Source organism: Oratosquilla oratoria, chromosome 7 (assembly GCF_046742065.1).
Source record: "Oratosquilla oratoria isolate Oo_2021 chromosome 7, ASM4674206v1, whole genome shotgun sequence".
In the NCBI taxonomy this organism is placed as follows: Eukaryota; Metazoa; Arthropoda; class Malacostraca; order Stomatopoda; family Squillidae; genus Oratosquilla; species Oratosquilla oratoria.
In genome coordinates, this window is record NC_134783.1 from 50,246,533 (window position 1) to 50,268,692 (window position 22,160).

Genomic DNA, 22,160 nt, shown 5'->3' on the forward strand with positions numbered 1-22,160 from the left:
GAGGAAAATTTTATATATATATATATATATATATATATATATATATATATATATATATAATACAACCAATAAAAAAGAGGAAAATTATATATATATATACAGTATATATATATATATATATATATATATATATATATATATATATATATATTATATAATATCCTCGTAGATCGCTGAAGAGTTCAAGGGCGCCTCAACTGAATCCTAAAAAGAAAGGTGACGGCGTATTACGAGATTGATCCAATCCTGTTATCGCATCGCGGCAATTACCAGATAATTACACAAACATGTATACACGCGCGCACACTTACACAACACATGCGCGCGCGCGCGCGCTCACGGGCGTTGCTCCTTTCCTGTATTCTACATGCTAGGTAAACAAACACACACACACACACATTTAAATGTTTATGCATGGGATTAATCATTATCTTAGAACACGTGCTGGACTTGTGATCAATAGCTATCACCCTCCCAGCTTAGTACCTTGTATGACCTAATCTACGGGTAATGCCCCAATTATATGTGTGCGCGCGCGGGTGTATGTGTGTACGCATGTAAGTGTGCATATGCGTGTATGTATACTACACATGTATGTGTTCGTGTATATGTGTGTGTGTGTGTGTGTGCCCGCGCGCGTGTATACATGAGCGTGTGTGTGCGCGTGCATGCATGCATACGTGGACAAACATTACATAAAATGACTGATTACATCCGCACCCCGTCTAAATGCGAAAGAAAACGTCGTGCTCAGGCACACAAACGAACACACATATTTCCAACCACATTTAAACAAACCCAAACAAACACGGCCAGTCCCAACCCCTTCCATACCGGGTGGTACTCTCCTTTGCCGCCTCAAATGGCTCCAGACGATTTTATTCTAACCCTGTGGCGCCAGGTCCTTGGCACCGGAATCATGAGTCACCCCTTCGGTGCTAAGTGGCATTCCTTCTCTTGTTCTATCTGCCGTCAGACGATTTTATTTATCTCCGGGGGGCCCGGGCACTGTGGCACTCGGCTGGCTCTAAAGACCAACATACATCATTCCTCTGACACTGGCGAACGTGACGTCACGCTAAGGGCTCGAACTCCCTCCCCGACCTCCCGCAGTCTTTCCGAACTCGGATCCCAGCGCCAGGGACTACTGCAGTAGTGAGGAGTGTGGGTGCTCATTCTTGTCTACCCGAAGAAACGCCAAACGTGAGGACAGAGCCTTTACTAGTAGGCCGTTTCCCTTGTTACACCTTCAACCAAGTACACAGTTGTGGCACACATAACAAAAATTAATTAGAAGGACCCGTGGGGATTGTGGGAAGCAGGGTCGCCACTGTGATCTATGCCAGTTCCCATAAACGAGTGAGACTTTTCCCACAAAATTCCCACAAAGGAAATCTGGATTTCACACAGGATTGAGCCTTAAAAACCCAAAACGTCACATGAGACTTCAAAACTGATTACGTCACATGGGACTTCAAAACCTAATACGTCACATTATGGAGCCCTCAAAACCCAATACACATGATAGAGCCTTAAAAACCCAAGACGTCACATGAGCCTTCAAAACTGATTACGTCACATGGTAGAGCTTTCAAAACCCAATACGTCACATTATGGAGCCCTCAAAACCCAATACGCCACATGATAGAGCCTTCAAAAATACGTCAAACGATAGCCTTCAAAATTCATTACGTCATATGATAGAGCCTTCAAAACCCAACACGTCACATGATAGAGCCTTCAAAACCTATGCCATAGCCTTCGCAAACCATGACGTCATACGAAGACGAAACCCCACCTGCTCAACAAGAACACCAAAAACTTCGACAGAAAAGAAAACCGCCGAAGACTCTTCTTCCTGGAAGCAATTCGCAGCACAAGCCAGGGCCAATGACGGGGCCAGTGGAGGTCCTGCATGATGGGCGTCAGAGAGAATCATCTCCTCCCTGCAGCCCATTTCCGAAACCCATCAACCCTATCTCCCTCACCTCCGTCTAGAGGTGCAACCCCAATAGGCTGGCACTCGGTCTTCGGACCGAGGTTGAGCTGTCAATTTCAACTGCATTTCCTTTACCTTTTCACATATAGACAGCTGACAACCGGCGACGGCTCCCTTCCTTCCGGCGATACAGAAACAATCCTACACTCACACAACACAGACAACAGTCCAAAGTTTCTCCCTAGACACCTATGGGAGGACCGTTGCCAGCCACTGTGGGGCGGCGGATCTCCAGATAAATTCGAATCTATACGTGTGACTACTCCACGTAGCAGCCCAATCCGTCAAATCAGAGCTGGGCTCGTTCCTCGGTGTCCTGACTATATACGTGTTAGGACACCAAGGAACGCACATAGGAACGCATCGAGGAACGCGCCCAGCTCTGCATCAAATGTTCACCCTCGTTCCACGTGAAGGGGGTTATCACACTGGGCATCCACGTCCTTCACCAGCGCCGACCGTTGAGAGTTCGGTTACAACATTTGAATTTTCAAATTTCAAATTATCTTTCCATTATACATAGCAAAGCTGAATGATGAACAACGAGATTGTGAACCTAAACGAATGTTAGACATAATGTTGATATGTTCTTAGAAAAGTCTAGATTTCTGTAAGCGAAGCCATATTCTAGTTATTAAAATGGAGGTTGGAGGTAGGATGTCGGAGGAACAATAGCCCAGTTTGATAAGCCCTTAAGGTGGCGCTGCGTGTGGCCTGACCCAATCTGATATACATAAATCATACAAGATGTCATCGTCATCAGAACCAACAGATAAAGCCTCACGAGACATCGTTGCAAAAATAAATAAATAAAAAATAAATAAATAAAAATAAATAGAAAGTAAACAAATATATAAAATACAAAAATAAATAAAAATAAATAAGCAAATAATGAAAAAAATAAACAAATATATAAAATATAAAAAATAAGCAAATAAAAATCAATAAGCAAATAATAAATAAAATATAATAAATAAAACGAATAGAAAAAATAAACAAAGTCACGAGTAGACAAAATTAGTAATAATAATTAACTGAATTTTGCGTCAAGAATCGAACTCAGGACACTTGGTACACAAGAATGAAGGAGAATGCAAGAGACCATAAGGTTTACTAGGCAGTGCCGGTGGTAATGTATATGGAGCTGCCTAGTGTAGGCCCTATGGTCTCTTACAGTCTCCTTCATGCTTGTGTTCTAAGTCTCGAGTTCGATTCTTGACGCAAAAGCCAAATAATTATATGACCACGATCAATATTATTGCACAATATTCCGTATTGTGCAATATCATTGACGGTGTAAGGATGGTACTGAAGAAGCATACATGTTTGTCTTGTACATACGATGTCTTCAATATATTGTGTCATTCCTCAGTACCATCCTTACACGGTCAATAATGCTGTACAATACGGGATATTGCGCAATAATATTGACTGTGTAGGGCACGTAAGAGAAGAGAGCAAGTTACGGAGATGGAAAAGGGGAGATTTAAAGAAATACGGAGGTCAATAAAACCTAAAAATAATTAATATATATATATAAAGGGGACGAGTCTTCAGCTCCACGATATTGTATCAACCAGATATGTTGTGAACTGTGAAATGATCACTTTCGAGGCCTTCCGACTATGGTTCACATGTGTACAAACACATTAGGGGACGAGAGGGATTCGTGTCACAATGCGCATTACTCTGTCCCGACTGCGAGGAAGGTCAAGGCGATAGCAACTGCGCTTGCAAGCAACGCAAGCAAGCAACAAAAGAACGTCGACTGTCCCTAATTGCACAACAAGACGGGCAAAGGAGGGGAATCTGCCGACTAAAAAGTGTGTGTGTATATGTGTGTGTGTGTGTGTGTGTGTGTGTGTGTGTGTGTGTGCATGTGTGTGTGTGCACATGTGTGTGTTTAACTAATAGTAATGTTAGAGCCACGATAATGGGGACTGCCTCTGTACTTACATTGGTGTACATCTTTGCATACATGTATGTGCGTGTGTGTATGTATGTGTACGTGTGTGTGCACATGTGTGTGTTTAACTAATAGTAATGTTAGAGCTACGATCATGGGGACTGCCTCTGTACTTACATTGGTGTACATCTTTGCATACATGTGCGTGTGTGTATGTATGTGTATGTGTGTGTGTACATGTGTGTGTTTAACTAACAGTAATGTTAGAGCTACGATCATGGGGACTGCCTCTGTACTTACATTGGTGTACATCTTTGCGTGCATGTATGTGCGTGTGTGTATGTATGTATGTGTATGTACTCGTATGTATGTATACATGTATGTATGTATACTGAAACCATAGTACAGTACTGGTGGTGCATTGCCGCGTGCAGACCTCCCCCCTCCCCCTTTCCCCCCACCCACCTCTGACACCTTCTCCCCCCTCCCCCTCCCCCCATCACGGGGAGGAAGACGCAGCAGAGGGGGAGGGGGAGGCCAATCACGTGATGGGCCGCACCGGCCGCGTCCCGGGGGCCGCACGCAAGCTTTGTGTGGCCCCACAACCCTTACGTATGCATGAGACTAAGCCCCCCTCCCCCCAACCCCTTCCTAAACTATTCATCCACCACAACCACAACCATCATCACCAACATCACCGCCATGAGTATCATTACTACCAAATCATCACCTCTATCACTTCCAACTACACTACCACCAACGGAATATTGCGCAATAATATTGATCATTTCCTTGGCCAGCACCAATGCCACCTTGGAGGAGGAGCAGGACCACAAACACACATGGAACCCACTCGCTACCGAAGGGGAGCCACGGAAAAGAAAAAAAACACGCAGAGGAAGAAGAAGAAGAATACTCTGATGGGAGCTAAGGAAAAAAAAAAAATAATAATAAATAAATAAACTGCAAACCCTTCCCTACCGAAAGGAAGCCACGCAGATGACTAAAATTGCCTCGGAGTCCCCTTCCCCCCCCAAAAAAAAGAAGAAGAAGAAGAAGAAGAAAAAGAAGAAAGAAGAAGAAAGAAGAAGGGGCCTTCACAACCGACGGGTTGCCATGAAGGCGACTAAAACATCCTGGCGACATCGGAAGACCAAACGAATCCTGCCATCCGAACCGGAAGGGGTTTACTTGTAATTACCTAGTTCATCTTGTTATTTACCTTGTTGTAGCACACGTGGTTGCAACTGTGCTCATGGGGACCCGCCTCTTTACCTGTGTATGTGTGTGATACATATTATCTTCATCTTTATCCTTACTCTCCACCTCTTCCTCCACCTCCTCCTGCTCTTCCACCTCCTCCTCCTACTGTTCCTCCGCATCCTCCTGCTCTTCCTCCACCTCCTCCTACTTTTCCTTCATATCCTCCTGCTCTTCCTCCCCTCCTCCCGTTCTTCCTCCACCTCCTCCTGCTCTTCCTCCACATCCTCCTGCTCTTCCTCCTCCTCCTGCTCTTCCTCCACATCCTCCTACTCTTCCACCTTCTCCTCCAGCTCGTCCTCTTCCTCCTCCTGCTCCTTCCTCTTCCTCCTCCTTCTCTTCCTCTGCCCGTCCGACAGCGAAGTGGACTCTTTTGCTTCCCTCAATCCGTGACTCCCTCTTTCCTACTCCTGACTGCCACAAAGCGCCTCTCTCACCACAGTTCACCACAACAAGATCACCACTATCACCACCTTCATTGCTACCACCACCACCATCACCACAGCCTCCATCATCATTACGATGTCTTTCTTATAGACATTACCAACACATATTCAACGCGATTCCGTTTTCACACATAATGCATACACAAACCCATACATACATAAAAACGCATACCAGGAGGTGTTTCGCCACAACAGAGATCGTCACCTTTGCCCTAAGTGCTCTGACATCGGGGACAGGCAGAGGCCAGTGTCCCTTAATGCCGGTCATTGAAATTATCTCTCTCTTTCTCTCTCTCTTATACAATTGGGGTCACAAATTCCTCACCACTGCAGGATCACCGGCCTAACCATAAGGAACGGTACAGCTTCAAGTTCGAGAGAAGGTCTGCCTATTGCTGATCGCACACCCGCCCAGGTCGTGACGTCACACGCCAGCCAGCCAATCAGCGAGCTCTACACTAGTGTGGAGGCGGGACAGTAGACCTCGGGGGCCAATGAGAGACGCAAAGTTCGGTATGACGTCAGCAATGGGTATGGGCAGACCCCACCCCCCCCTCTCTCTCTCTCTCCTGAGACGCTCTGTTCTGGAGCAATCAATCCTGGCTTCTCCAGATGGTTGGGCATTACAGGAGAATCCCACGCGAGTTTGTAGTCTCGAAAGTGAGCAATTTTCTTCAAGAAAATTCATGTCGTAATTCGAACTTTCAAAAAAAAAAAAAAAAAAAAAAAAAAATATATATATATATATATATATATATATACACATATATAAATTAATCAATAAAATAGGGTAAGAATGCTCGTTTAAGGTTTGTCTCGTACCGACATTATGTACTACACTTTATGATCCGAACCAAATACTCTAACTACTGCTTCCCCCTTAAAAAAAAGAGGAGGGGGGGGGAGGCTTGCATGCATTTATATCACGCACGCCCCCGCCAACCAGAACCCCTTTCCACTCCCCCCCGCCCACTCTCCCTCAACGCCGCCCATCGTTGGGGTCCATCATTTCCTAGCCATAACTTATCCTTCAAACGTAGCTTTCCTTCCTTCAGTCCTTCCTTCTCTTCTTCCTTCGTTCTATCTCTAAAGACGGTGTACTTGCGTTTGAATTCGCGTGAAGTACTATATTATATATATATATATATATATATATATATATATATATATATATATATATATATATATATATATATATATATATATATATATATGGGAGAGAATTGTGTGGGTAAGGATAAAGGAAGATAGGTTGTGAATAAAACTATTGCCCCATCGTTGCGACCTCTTTGGTCTTCTTCAGAGTGGTCCCAACGTTAGGGCAATAAATTTATCCCCATCTTCGTTTACCCTTTCGCACCTAATTCTCTCTCATTTGTGTTGAATAATATATATACATATATGTATATATATATATATATATATATATATGTATATATATATATATATATGGTTAGAGTTCGTATATAGGTCGATATGCGGACAATGCTACCATCTTGCACATACACACACACGCACGCACGCGCACAAATACACACATTATTCCTTGCTCAAGGGGAAGAGTAACAGCTTGCAATGTCTTGGAAGGTTTCAAGCCTTGAGAGGGTCTCGATTTCGGGTCTGGTATTGTCAAGGGTACTTTGGCCATTCCGGGTTGCCCACCAGAAAGCAAAAATGACGAAGTAGTAGTAGAAGACGAAGGAGAGGAAGAGGAAGGAGAAGGAGGAGGACAAGGAGGAGGAGTGAAGAGGAAGAAGAAGAAGAAGATGGAGGAGGAGGAGGAGAGAAAAAAAAAAAAAAAAAAAAAAAAAGAGGAAACAAGGGTCCAAAATTGCTACCCCGAACAAAGAAGAGAGATAGAGAGCACCGAAGTTGGAAAAAAAAGAGGATTTGGGTGGAAGGTTGCTAAGCGTAGAAGCTCCTGCGGACAATCAATCCGCGCACACTCTCCCCCCCATACACACACACACACACACCAATACACACTCACAAGAGCGATATTTCGTAATTGTCGAACTCTGTAATTGAGACAGACGGCTCAACCCGTTGGCACGAGAGGGATGAATGCGTTGCTGCTAGGATTCATTACCTTTATTGCTCAACTCCCCCATACATACATCCATACGTACATACATCCATAAGTACATACATATATATATACATACACATATACGTACATACATATATACATACGTACATCCATACATACATACACATACATATATACATACGTACATATATATATATATATATATATATATATATATGTACATACGTACATACAAATACATACGCACACACATTCATACATACGTACACACATACATACATACGTACACACATACATGCATAAGTGCACACATACATACAAGAAGATAAATTAAGACTAAATATCTAACGGACGTGAAGAGGACTCTTCGACACAGGAGCATAAATACTTGGAATAGCTTTGAGGCCCAAACAAGAACAACACGTGATCTCAAATTTACGATAACTAGAATTCAAGGATATAGATTAAATTTATACCATACATGAATTTAGCTAAGCAATGGTAACCCGGAAAGTGAAAGAAGACGGTGCACCACGAGCGTTGCTCCCTTCTTGTACACTACAATGAGGTAAATGAATACATCGCATCCGATTCGTCAGAGGTCTTCGCTGTGTGTGTTTTGTCTCTATCTGGACAAGAACGAATTTGGGGGGCGGGAGGAGGAGGAGGAGGAGGAAAAGGAGAAGGTAAAAGGGGAGGAGAAGGAAAAATGGGAGGAAGTAAAAGGAGGAGGAGGAGGTAACAGGGGAGGAGGAGGAAAAATGGGAGGAGGAAAAATGGGAGGAGGTAAAAGGAGGAGGAGGAGGAGGTAAAAGGGGAAGAGGAGGAAAAAGAGGAGGAGCTATAAGGAGGAGGTAAAAGGGGAGGAGGAAGAAAAAGAGGAAGAGGAGAAGATGAAGAGAGGAGAAGAAGAGGAAGGAGGGGAAGGAGGAGGAACAGGAGGAAGAAGAAGAGGAAGAGGTGGAGTAGGGGAGGCGGAGGAGTAGGAAGAAAAAGAGGAAGAGGTGTAGGAGGAGGAGGAGGAGGAGGAGGAGGAAGAGGCACGGGATGGACGTGGAGGTCAAGAAGGAAGAGGATGAGGATGAGGAGGAGGGGGGGAGAATAGCGTCGATCGAAGATTTCCTTTCTAATTTCGACCGGCAAAGGCCGCCGAGCGGGCAGACTCCCATTGTGCGACAACAAAAGCTCGGTCGAGTCGTCGACACGCGAATCGACTCGAAGAAAACGGAGGAGGAGGAGGAGGAGGAGGAAGAGGTGGAGGAAGAGGAGGTGGAGGAGCAGGAGGTGGAAGAGTAGGAAGTGGAAGAGGAGAATGAGATGGAGGAGGAATGAGGTGGAGGTGGAGTAGGTGGAAGAGGAGGTTGTGGAGGAGGAAGAGGAGGTGGAAGAGGAGGTGGAAAAGGAGCAGGGGGTGGAGGAGGAGTAAGAGGTGGAAGAGGAGGAGGATGTGAAGGAGGAAGAGGTACAAGAGGAGGCGGAGGTGGAAAAGAAGGAGGTGGAGGAGGTGGAAAAGATAGAGAGATGCAGGGGGAGCAGGAGGTGGAGGAGGAGGAGATGCGTGGAAGTAGAGAGGAAAAAGGAGATGGCAGAGGAGGAGGAGGAGGAGGAGGAAGTGCGCGGAAGTAGAGAGGAAAAGGGAGGAAGGGAGGGGAAATAGTGAAGGAATGAAGGGAGGGAGGAGGGAGGAAGGGGAGGGGGTGGGGGAGGAAGTGGGATGGGAAGGAAGGGAGTGAGGGAGAGGAGGGCGGGAGAGGAGGGCGGGAGAGGAAGGGGGAAGGGGAGAGGTGAGGAAAGTGGGAAGAGTTGCAGCTGGAAGAAGAGGAAGAAGAGGAGGAAGAGGAGGGGGAGGAGGAAGAGGAGGGGGAGGAGGAAGAGGAGGACGTTGCCTAAGAGAAAAGGGGAGTAATATATAAAAGAGTTACATGGAGTTACAAGGACGGACGAACATCAACAGACCTACTGGTCTGACCAAAATGACCCTTTGGTCCATACATGGCTGTCTCGGTCCCTAACGTTGTTACTATATGACATGGATTTACCTCACAAACTCCCACCTATCGGAAGGCTAGGACGGTGCCCCTCACAGAGGACTTTGTAGCGTGGAATTTAATGAACCATGACCTTTGTCCAACTTCGCCGGTGGCAGGGTTCAAACCGCCATCCCCTCGACCTTCGCCGCAAGTAACGACGCCCTAGCCCGCTCTGAGGAATATAATTCATTTTCGAGGATTTGTACCCAAGTAAATGTTAAGACTTTTTTTTTCCTAATGTCTCTACAGTGGAATAGTTGATGACGGTGGATGGTAGACTATTTCATACATTAACAACACGGTTGAAGAAAGAGTTTTTTTTTTTTTTCACGTCCATGTCTTCAATTCTTGAGAACTTTGAAGACCTCAATCAGACCATTCTCTGGAGGAGGAAGGAAAGGAGAAGGACGATGGGAATGAGGAGGATGAAAAGGAGGAGGAAGAAGAAGAAGAGGAAAGAAGAGGGAAGGGGAGGAAGAGGAGAAGGAATCAGAAGGGGGGAGGAAGAGGAAAGAGAAAGACGATGAGAATGAGGAGGATGAAAAGGAGGAGGAGGAAGGGGGAGGAAGGGGGAAAGGAAGGAGAGGAGGGGGAGAAAGAAGAGGGAGAGGAAGAGGATGAAAAGGAGGAGGAGAAGGAGGAAGAAGAAGACGAGGAAGGGGAGGAAGAGGAGAAGGAATGAGAGGAGGGGAGGAAGAGGAGGGGGAGGAAGAGGAAGGGGAGGAAGAGGAGAAGGAATGAGAGGAGGGGGAGGAAGAGAAGGAATGAAAGGAGAGGGAGGAAGAGGAGGATGAAGAGGGAGAGGAGGATGAGGAAGAAGGATGAAGAGGATGAGGAGGGAGAAGAGGAGGAGGAGGAGGATGGAAAGGAGAAGAGTGGATGTGGTCAACACGGGAGAAGAAAATGAAGAGGAGAAAGACGCAGTGGAGGAGGAGGAGGAAGAGGTGGAAGAACCTACGAGGACGAGGACGAAGACGAAGACGAAGAAGAGACGGCGGTGGTAGTGGTGGTGGTGGGTTGGAGGGGGGAGAGGGTAGTCAAGGCAACCAAAGAAAGACGGGAACCCGCAATTCACAACACAACACAAAGACCCACATACCTAACCCTTTCATTTCGGAGACGCACATCAAAGGTTCCTCTGTGAAAAACGAGCATGTGTTTATTATATATATATATATATATATATATATATATATATATATATATATATATATATGCATATATATATATATATACATATATATATACATTGTATATATATATATATATATATATATATATATATATATATATATATATATACATGGTCCATATAATATTTACCTTTGTAGTTTTCAGCATACTTTGTACTTTGAATCACATATCTATGTGATTTCTCTTGAATATTATATATATATATATATATATTATATATATATATATATATATATACACACATATATACATGGTCCATATCATATTTTCCTGTGTAATTTTCCGCATATTTTGAATCCCATGTCTATGTGATTTCTCCTCCATATATATATATATATATATATATATATATATATATATATATATATATTATATTATATATATATATATCAGGACGGTTCTATTCAGTTCAGGGTCGCCCGCCCCCACCCTGAACGAGTCTTCATTCAGACGTGGGAACCCCACTTCTCTTCAAGCCTGGGGGGAGGGGGAATCGCCTCCCCCCCGAGCTGACTGAAATCCTTTGGTGTTTTCCCCCCAAAAGATGGGGGCGCCACGGAGATGAATAAAATAGTCTGGCGCTATACGGAATAAAATCGCCTGGCGCCAAAGGGAATAAAGTAGTCTGGCGCCAGACAGAATAAAATAGTCTGGCGCCAGATGGAATAAAATCGGCTGAATAAGAATACAAAGTGACACACGGTACGGAAGCCGGTGTTAGACTGCGGCTAGTCCATTAAACTCAAGTACATACTCCTTTATTCTGGTTAAGGCAAGACGATTTTATTCAGCTTGTGGATGGGGAAGAGAGGAGGAGGAGGAGAAGGAGGAGGCGAGGGGGAGGAGGAGGAGGAGTGAGGAGGACCTCGTGACCCAATCAGGTGTTGGAGCACCTTCCCCCCCCCAACCCCAACAACCTCCCCCCAACCCAACATCTCCTTCTCCTCCACCACCACAACCACAATCACCACCACCACCATACCACTATCCTTAACCCATACCACCTTGTCCCAGGTCTTCTGATTACGGGAGAAGAGGTAGGGGGGAGGGGGGTAAAGAGTGCCCCCCCCTTCTGGAAAAGCGCCCCCCCCTTCCCCCGGTCATCACGATCTAGCCGGGCATCAAAGGACGCCAAGCTGCGTGGTCGTGCGCGTTGGATCTGCGCAGGCGTGATTAACCCTCATATTTCATCTGCGCGCGCGCCCGCGCGCACGCGCAACGGGAGAATCTCCCCCTCCCCTCCCCCCCTTTCGGAAAAACAATGTTTTTATTTTGGTTCTCGGGAACATATATTTCCATCTGAGATTCGTGTCTGCATTACATATTTTATTCTGGTTGTCCGTTGGTGGTTGTATTGAAAGCCTGGACCTTTTTCTCTCTCTCTCTCTCCCCCTCCCCTCTCTCTCTCTCTCTCCCCTCCCCTCTCTCGAGTGTTATGTGTATTTGTTTTGTCTAACGCCATGCGATTTTATTCAGCTGTAGGTGAAGGGGAACCTCTTAATCATGGAAGCAATTGTAGTTAAGTCCATATTTAATGGAGTTAAGTCCATCTTAACTAAGCTCGATTTATCTTGATCAACCCCTTAACCCCGATTGGGGGGTGGATGGTTATCAGGGTAAACGTTTATATGATTCTTTTTTAAACCCTAGCTCTGGTAAGCACACTCAAGCGAATAAAATCTCACAACGTTACGTTTCATAAAGCCTACAAAGTATGTCACAACACTAAAAAGATAGGTCGAGATTATTTTGAAAGGTTTAGTCTGTGGTGAATAAAATCGCATGGTGTCAGTTACACCGAACTCAGAATCTTAAGGATAAAAAAAAATAATTCCAAAAACTGAAATAGAGAGAGGGAGAGAGAGAGAGAGAGAGAGAAAGTGAGAGAATGAATGAGATAGAGACAGAAAGACATAGTGAGAAAACGAGTGAGAGAAACAGACTGAGGGAGCGAAAGAGAGAGAGAGAGAGAGAGAGAGAGAGAGAGAGAGAGAGAGAGAGACCAGAATCTCAAGAGAATGTAGTTGGACCCCGTGAAGAAGTCTCGGAGGTCTCGTGCCAGAGAGCCATTGGCGACAGAGGCAGCGTGACAGCGACGGCGACAATGACGCCTTGGCTGACCCGGGCCAGGAGCCGACCGGGGGAGGCCCCGGACACCAATGCCCGGGCCAGGGAGGGCGAGGGCGAGGGGGGAGAAAGGAGGGGAAAGGGGGGAGATTGAGGGGCAAGGGGGGAGATTGAGCGGCGAGGGGGGAGATGGAGGGACGAGGGGGAGATGGAGGGGCGAGGGGGGAGATGGAGGGGTGAGGGGGGAGATGGAGGGGCAAGGGGGGATATTGTGGGGTGAGGGGGGAGATGGAGGGGTTAGGGGGGAGATGGAGGGGTGAGGGGGAATATTGAGGGGCGAGGGGGAGATGGAGAGGCGAGGGGGGAGATGGAGGGGTGAGGTGGGATATTGTGGGGTGAGGGGGGAGATGGAGGGGTGAGGGGGGATATTGAGGGGCGACGAGGGAGATGGAGGGGCGAGGGGGGAGATGGAGGGGTGACGGGGAAATGGAAGGGCAAGGGGGGGAGAAAGGGGCGAGGGGGAGAAATTGGGCGTGGGGGGAGAAGGGGTGGCGAGGGTGACGGTAAGGATGAGAAGGCCAATGACAAGGACGAACTTCATAAGAAGGACGAGATGGAGAAGGACGCGAGGAACATGGTGAAGTACTAGATGAAAGAAGAGGACAGACGAAGAGGAGGACAGACGAAGAGGAGGAAGAGGAGGAGAAAACAAAGAGAAGGAAGAGAAGAGAAAGAGGTGGAGATGGAAGGAGGAGGAAACGAAGGAGAAGAGAAATAGGTGGAGGAGGAAGAGGAAGAGGAGAGAGGAGGAGGAGGAGGAAGAGAAGAGGAAGAGGAGGTGGAGATGGAAGGAGGAGGAGGAGGAGGAGGATGAGGATGAGGAGGAGGAGGAAGCGGAGGAGAAGAGACATAGGAGGTGGAGGAGGAAGAGGAAGAGGAAGAGGAGATGGAGAACGAGGAAGAGGAGGCGGAAGGGGAGAAGAGAAATAGGAGGTGGAGGAGGAAGAGGAGAAAGAGAAGAGGAAGAACGAAGAAGAGGAGGCGGAAGGGGAGAAGAGAAATGGGGGTGGAGGAAGAGGAGAAAGAGAAGAGGAAGAGGAGGTGGAGATGGAGGAGGAGGACGAAGAAGAGGAGGAGGAAGGGAGAAGAGAAATAAGAGGTGGAGGAAGAAAAGGAAGAGGAGGAGAAAGAAGAAAGGAAGTAGGGGTGGAACAAGGAGGACGGGGAAGGACGAGGAGGAGGAGGAGGAGGGCGAAGAAGAGGAGCAGGACGAGGAGGTGGAAGGAGTAAGAAGAGGACAAGGAGGAGGAAGAAGAGGACGAGGAGGAACAAGAGGATGATGGGGAGGAGGAGGACAAGTAGGAAGAGTAGGACGAAGACGAGAAAGTGGCGGAAGAGGAGGGGAGGAGGAAGAGGAGGGGGAGGAAGAAGACAAGGAGGAGAGGGCGAGGACGAAACGAGGATGAGGAGGAAGAGGAGGACGAAGGAGAAGATGAGGAGGAAGAGGAGGAAGAGGAGGACGAAGAAGAGGAAGATGAGGAGGATGAGGATGAAGATGAGGACGAAGGGGAAAAACGTCAAAAGAACCGTCCCCGCTTTACGACACGCACTGACCCACCGCCGCGCCACGTCAGGTCACGCTACGTCACGCCGTGTCGTGTCAGGTCACGTGACGTGACGTCAGAGGGGCAAGCGACACGCTGCTTCTGCCTCTTGTCTGCCACGTCACACAGACACACATGTAAACAAAGATATTTAGCAAATGTGTACATGCACGTTCATATAAAGCCTCCAACTCGCGCGCGCGTGCGCGCACACACACACGGCTCGAGGGTGTAGTGGTATCGTTCTCGACCACTAAGGGTTGATTCACACTATCGGTCCGGTCGCGCTCCACTCTCGCTCCGCTCTCGGTTCTGAGGTATTCAGGGTTGATTCACACTATCGGTCCGGTCGCGCTCCGCTCTCGGTTCTGAGGTATTCAAACTATCGGTCCGCTCTCGTTCCCGTCATCCCCCCTCCCTCGACACCAGTAGAAGTCTTACCATCAGTTACGAAGGATGTGTGACTTTTCTGACGCCGAGTTGGCAATAATCGCTATTGCACTTGATGAAGAAGAAGGAAAACAAAATAGAAAAAGAAAGAGATTGTGGGTTCATCCTATGTTGCAAGATAGGAAGACTGAAGGAGAATTTCATACTCTGTATCCTCGTCTTATTGATGATGAGAGTAAATTCCACAGCTATTTCAGAATGAACAAAGGAACATTTGAGAAAATACTATCCAAAATTGAGGATGACTTGAAATGTACAAGAAGATGCTGCACTTCCTGGCACTGATGTGCTTGCACCATACGTTATAGTGGGAGATGAGGCTTTCCCGCTGAAAAGAAATTTGATGAGGCCCTACCCAGGTTCACAGACTGAACATAAGGTAGAGAAGAGGATTTTTAATTATAGATTATCTAGAGCCAGGAGGATAGTTGAGTGCACATTTGGTATTCTAGTGCAAACCTTCAGAATATATTTAAGGAAACTTAAAGCTTAAATCTTTTATCCCTTTTTAGGGAGTGACATCACTGAACATGGTTAACTTTGCTTTCGTCTATGTGTGTGGTGTATATTATAAGTTTCAGGTGTATAATGATTTTAGACTTAAAAAATATTCAAGGTCTTTTAAAAAAAAAAATAATAATATGAATATCAAAGGCCGCAGAAGGCCGCACTTGATGGCCCGGAAGGCCGCAGGTTCCCCACCTCTGGACTGGGCCATATAATAGCTCTGAGCTCTCATCCGTGAGGGTAATAGTTGTCGATCACGGATCCAACACGTGACCCAAGACCATGGTGAATCTCTCTCTCACACACACACACACACACACACACACACACACATATACTGCCGCACATATTCAGTCATACATGCTTACACACACACAGAGTGAAGCAAAATTGGTAAGTATTGCATCAAAATGCATTACTGAGAGCAATAAATATTTACAAAAACACACACACAACTAGACCATAATGTGTAACATATTATGCCCCGTTTACTAGGCTGAACACTGCACATCTTGTTCTGACCTCGATTCATTTACATTCCGAAACGGGGGGATGAAAACAGGTCACATCTCAGGTTATACACGACTCGCATGCAAAGAAGCGATGCAATTATTATAGTTTTTCTATCTCTCTCTTTCTAACTCTCTTTCTAGTGACCTAAGTAGCTCTCTTCCGAGTCGACCTGGGTTCCTTGTGCTGGGGGTGGGAGAGGAACTTGTCCATTTTGATTTTGCGTGTTTCTTCCTTTCTTAAGCGACCCCCCTTCTGCACACACATACACGCAAACACAAACACACACATACAGCTATGTCGCAAACATAAAGGTTTACGTCAAGAGACGCTTAATTGCAACCAAAGCAGACACCTTTGTCCTACTTGTATGGTATAAAGGAGAGAATATATATATATATATATAATATATATATATATATATATATTATATATATATATATTTGAATATTGAGGGAGCAGATTCTCTTGTAGACATGTTTATATATTTATATATATATATTTATATATATATTTGAATATTGAGGGAGCAGATTCTCTTGTAGACATGTTCTTTGTTTCTGTTTGTCGGTAATTTACATGTTACAGATTTTCCTGATGATGTCTCCTTGCAGACGAAACGTTGAGAATTAAATGAATTACTTTGGTAATCTGGTTTACGCCCACCATCCAAATGGCCGTGTCCTTGTTAGAAAGCTTGAAAATACCCATAAGAAGATTAATAACCTCCTTAATGCTGTCGACTTTAACACACACACACACACACACATATATATATATATATATATATATATATGTGTGTGTGTGTATGTGTGTGTGTGTGTGTAATAAAGATTCGATTTAACGTCACGAACTCCTCTAATCAGGAGGCTAGGCAGTGCCCCTTACAGAGGACTTTGTAGCGTGGAATTTAATGAACCATGCCCTTGGGCCAACTCGCTCGTGGCAGAGCTCGAAATACCGTCACCTCGACCTCCGCCAGCGAGCATCCTAATAATAATATCAATGATAATAATAATAAATAATAATAACAGTAATAATAATAAATATAATAGTAATAATAATAACATAATAATAAAGGGATGGATGGGAGTGGAGTATATGGGGATGGAATAGGTGGGAGTGGTTTCTATGCCTTTGTTTTTTTGGCTACCTCCCTTGTAAGGGGGAGTATCCTTTGATATGTATGTAATAATAATAATAAATAATAATAATAAATAATAATAATAATAACAAATAATAATAATAATAATAATAGAAAAGATGATCTACTGTACTCACCGGGTGCATTGAGGAGGGAGGTGAGGGATGTGGAGGAGGGAGTGGAGGGTGTGGAGGGGCTGTCCACGTCCACCACGAGGGATCCGTCGTTGCTCGTGTCGTCGTGGACGCCGCTCATGCTCATCGACAACTGCAACAAACAAATGACACGGTGAGCAAATACATTGAGAATTTACATCTAATCAAGAATTAAATTTATCATTCCTTATGGAACTGTTACGCACGAATGTGTATATTCATATACACACAGTTATATGTATATATATATACATATATATATATATATATTGTGACATTTTGACAAGTTGACGCAAGTGAGAGTAGGAAATACAAGTCTTACTTTGAGTTTATCCCTGACTAGTTTCGCAGATATGCTTTTCCTTTCTTTTGAAAAAAAAAGTACCTGCGAAACTAGTCAAGAATAAACTCAGACTATTACTTCTGTTTCCTACTCCCACTTAACACACACACACACACACACACACACACACACACACACACATATATATATATATATATATATATATATATATACATATACGATATCACAGTCAAGCACAAGCCTCAGGTACAATACAATAACAATACGAATTAAGAGTACTACATTTCCAAACACATGCACAGAACATACGCTATGGTTGTGGCAACAAACTAAAACAAACATCGCATACAAAAATAAACACATGAAGACGATATATATATATATATATATATATATGTTCCCAAACGAAATGCTGGCTTTTTGGCCTTTTAACAAGGATGGAGGGGAAAATAAATGCATTTAAAGTCGATGTTCTGAAAACGAGAAAGTATACTAACGTACACGTAGTAAACATGTATGGTACTATTTCACATCGGGTAGCGATTGTACAAAGGGTGAGACTACAAAGGTACCTCGATCTACTAAGGCCTAATCTAATGACATCGGCAACTTGAGAGAGAGAGAGAGAGAGAGAGAGAGAGAGAGAGAGAGAGAGAGAGAAGCGACAGTGAGAAAACTTTCGGAATTGTCACCGAGATGAATGAGAACAGCCCCCCCCCCCAGAAAAAAAAAGAAAAAATATATATATATATATATATACACACACACACAAATATATATGTGTATATATACATATTATATATATATATATATATATATGTATATAATGATTAAATAATAATAATGATAAGAATTAGAATAAAAAGAAATATAATAATGACAGAAAAAAAAATATATATATATGATAAAGTAAAATACCACCTAGTAGGGAGGAAGCGAAAAGGAAGAGGTACACCTTATGAAGTCCCAAAAACCCACGAAACGTCTGAAGTAAACCAAACACAACAATCACCGAACCACCAGAACGCCTCCCACCACGACCAGCCACCATGCCACCACGAAGTAAAAAGAACACCATACCACCCAGGAGGTATATACCACTAACAAGGAACATACCATCCTATTACCTGTCGGAGAAAAGGGGGAGGGGCGGGGGGGGACCCCAGAAGCGTCTAAAACCCCCAGAAGTCCCTTCTGCTGGGGTTGAGGAACTAATGAATAGGTGGCAAGGGGGACTGAGGTGTTGAAGAAGGTGATCCTTAGACCTTAATGATTTCCAGCACCCTTTCGAGGTTAACCTCAGCATCACCTTCCCTCCTAATCCTCCCTCTCGCCCCCCTGGGCTCGAGGTCCACCTTCCTCCCATTTTCGTCCTGGTGCTCCAATCTGACCTGACCTGGTCTGACCTAATGATGACGTCGTGACCTCACCCGTCAATAAACTGGGTCACTTTCGCTCAGCCTGTGACCCTCACGCCCATAATAATTGAGTTATTTGTCGCAGTTTTGTGAACGCACCCGCGCACACACGCACGAATTTAAAACTAGGTGTTACTAAAGAATAAGAGACGACCCTACGAGCTTAGCTACTTTCTTGTGCACTGCAATGAGGTGAAAAGACAGGCACACACCCCAAGATTCCTGTGAAACAGAACCACAAATACACAACACATATTCGAATAAGATGATGATGACACATTATTAAACGACAACCCCCCCCCCCCCCGCGCCGTTGTCGGGAGGCTAGGACGGTGGCCCTCGCAGAGGACTTTGTATCGTGGAATTTAATGAACCATGCCCTTTCCCCAACTTCGCCGGTGGCAGGGTTCGAACCGCCACACCCCCTCGACCTTATCTAGCGAGTTCGAGTAGAAACTACTTAAATTACGATCTTTTGTTTTTCAAATGTCAAATTACTATTGCGTCATACTGAATGACGAACTAAGGGAATTTAAACCTAGAATACGAATGCTAAAGACGTTTGTTGAATTGTACTGAGGGAAATCTAGAATACCGTAAGCGAAGGAGTCTTGGTGCCGGTTTAGTATGTGGACTACCTTTCTGAAACTGGTTTAGTATGTGGCCTACCCTATTTGAATGTGGCCTACCTCAGGAAAAAATTAAAACAACAATACTTTAAAAATGTTTTCATTTAAACCTAACCTAACCTTACGTTACCTAACCTAACCGTAACCTAACATAACCTAATAACCTGACCTAACCTAACCTGCAGAGCTGGGTGCGTTCCCCGGTGCGTTGAATAGGTAGGCCACATATTATACCAGAGAAAAAAATTCGTAGGCCACATACTATACCGACACCGGAGTCTTCTAGATGTTCAAATTCACAACATTCGACGTGATTCTAGAATGCATGACGAGGATTTTTTCATGCACTGTACTTAAGACACGACGAAGATGATTATCAAAGATGATCAAGAATAGATGAAGAGAGCTTGGAGGAAAAAAAAAAAAAAAAAAAAAAAAAAAAAAGACAATTCGTTTTTGAACTCTGAATATCCTATTTTTCGAAATTTCGAAGCTTATCCCACGGGAAAGAGATGGCTGGGTGGATTGGATATACTTGGACGTCAAATCTCATGATGGCACACTAGGCATTTCTCACTAGCATGCTTCTTGCTTTTGCTACTTGGTGTGAATGGAAACGATTTAGGTTGCGATCTTTTGTTTTATGTCAAATGACTATTGCGTCATAGTGAGAAGCTGAATAACGAACTAAAAGAAGTTAGACCTAGAATACAAAGGTTAGACACTTTATTGAGATGTTCGTACGCCAGTCTAGAACATTGTAACCGAAGTCATTGCTACTCAAAAACGAAATAGCAGAAGCAAGTAGCACTGAAGGTTTCATTTCACTGAATGGAAGAGGAGGGGTAGGGTGGTGGTGGAGGTGAAGGAGGAGGAGGAGGAGGAGGAGAGAAGGAAGAGGAGATACGGGACAAGAAGGAGAGGAGGTATGGGGAGAGAGAGAACAGGAAAAACAAAAAACAGAGAAAGAGAGTGGACAGAAGGAGAAGGAAAGAGGAAGAGGGCGATGAGGTGGAAGGGAAAGGAAGAAGAGGGGAAGATTTAAGAAGGAAGGAAAGGAGGAAAGGAGGGAAGGAGGGAAGGAGGGATGGGGGAAGGAGGGGAGGAAGGGGAGAGGTTGACAGGGAAAGGAAGATGGGAGAGACTTAAGTTGGGAGGGAAGGAAGGAAGGGAGAAAGGAGGGAAGGATGGAAGGAGGAAAGAGGGAAGGAGGAAGGGAGGAGGAGGGAAGGAAGGGGTTGGGTTGACAGGGAGAGGAAGTAGAAGGAAGAGACTTAAGTAGGAAGGGAAGGAGGGAAGGAGGAAAGAAGGAAGGAGGAGAAGGAGGGGAAGGAGGGGAAGGAGGGAGGGAGGGGAAGGAGGGAGGGAGGGAGGGAGGGGAAGGAGGGAGGTGAGGGGAAGGAGGGAGGGAGGGAAGGAAGAGGAGATGTTGACAGGTAAAGGAGGAAGAGGGGAGGGGCCTAAGTAGAGAGGGAAGGAGGGAAGGAGGGAAGAAGGGAAGGAGGGAAGGGGGGGGGAGGAGAGGAAGGAGGGAGCGATCACTTTTGGATGAAGGTCAGGGGCGACGTAAAGCCCGGGACCCTAACGAGTGCATGATGTGGCTTCGTCACAAAGCCTCGCTGCCTCTCCTCTTTCGCAGGCAGGAAGGCTGGAAGGCAAGCGTGATGGCTATATGACGAGGTGGGGGGGAGGGGAGGGGGCACTGTGGTATGTTGATGTCTTGGTATTAGCGTGTATGTGTGTGTGTGTATGTGTGTGTGTGTTTGTGTGTGTGTGTGCGTTTGTAAGTGTTTGTGTGTGCTTGTGTGTGTTTGTAAGTGTGTGTGTGTAAGGGTTTGTATGTGTAAGTGTTTATATTTGTGTGTTTATGTTTGTGTGTGTGTGTGTGTGTGTGTTTGTGTTTATGTGTGCTTGCGTGTGTGTGTGTTTCAGTGTTTGTGTGTGTCTTTGTGTTTGTGTGTGTGTAAGTACTTGTGTGCGTGAATGCATGTATGTATGTGCCTACATTTACGATATCTAAGACAAAACCAACATATGGGATAGGGCGACATAAAACGGAGTGAAAATTTTACCAAAACTGGAAAACATTTTTCCTGACTTACGATAAAAAAAAATACACAAACTTCTATTAAACCATAATAAACTGTACTTACAATTATCCTCACACAACCAGGCCTACCAACAACAACGCCCAGGGGTACCAATCGAGTGTGATCGAAGGACGACCTCCTTCTGAGTGCCACTTACCTCACTGTGGGAGGGCGAGGCTGGCATGGAACCGCTGGGATCCTGGCCCTCTTCCAGGCGTCTTCGCTTGTCCTCCAGTTCTCGTTCCAGTTTCTGGAAAGAAAACGGAATGAGGGGTCCTTAGTGGTTGTTAAGACGAGGTATGCACAAGGGTGCATGTTATTATCGTTGCAAGGTTGACGAGAAAGAGCATAAAAGAGAGCGAGAGAGAGAGAGAGAGAGAGAGAGAGAGAGAGAGAG

The 22,160-nt window shown here is 45.1% G+C and overlaps 1 protein-coding gene across 4 annotated transcripts in view; it reads right to left on the reverse strand.

Annotated features, from left to right (window-relative positions):
• The window catches only part of Ino80 (chromatin-remodeling ATPase INO80), a 278,764-nt gene that overhangs the window by 30,072 nt on the left and 226,532 nt on the right, over positions 1–22,160 (reverse strand). For all 4 annotated transcript variants that reach the window (XM_076188214.1, XM_076188215.1, XM_076188217.1 and 1 more), the window contains 2 exons: positions 21,921–22,013; positions 17,305–17,434 (listed from right to left, as the gene is read on the reverse strand). In XM_076188214.1, coding sequence (XP_076044329.1) covers positions 17,305–17,434; positions 21,921–22,013 — 223 coding nt within the window. The remainder of the gene's footprint in view (positions 1–17,304; positions 17,435–21,920; positions 22,014–22,160) is intronic.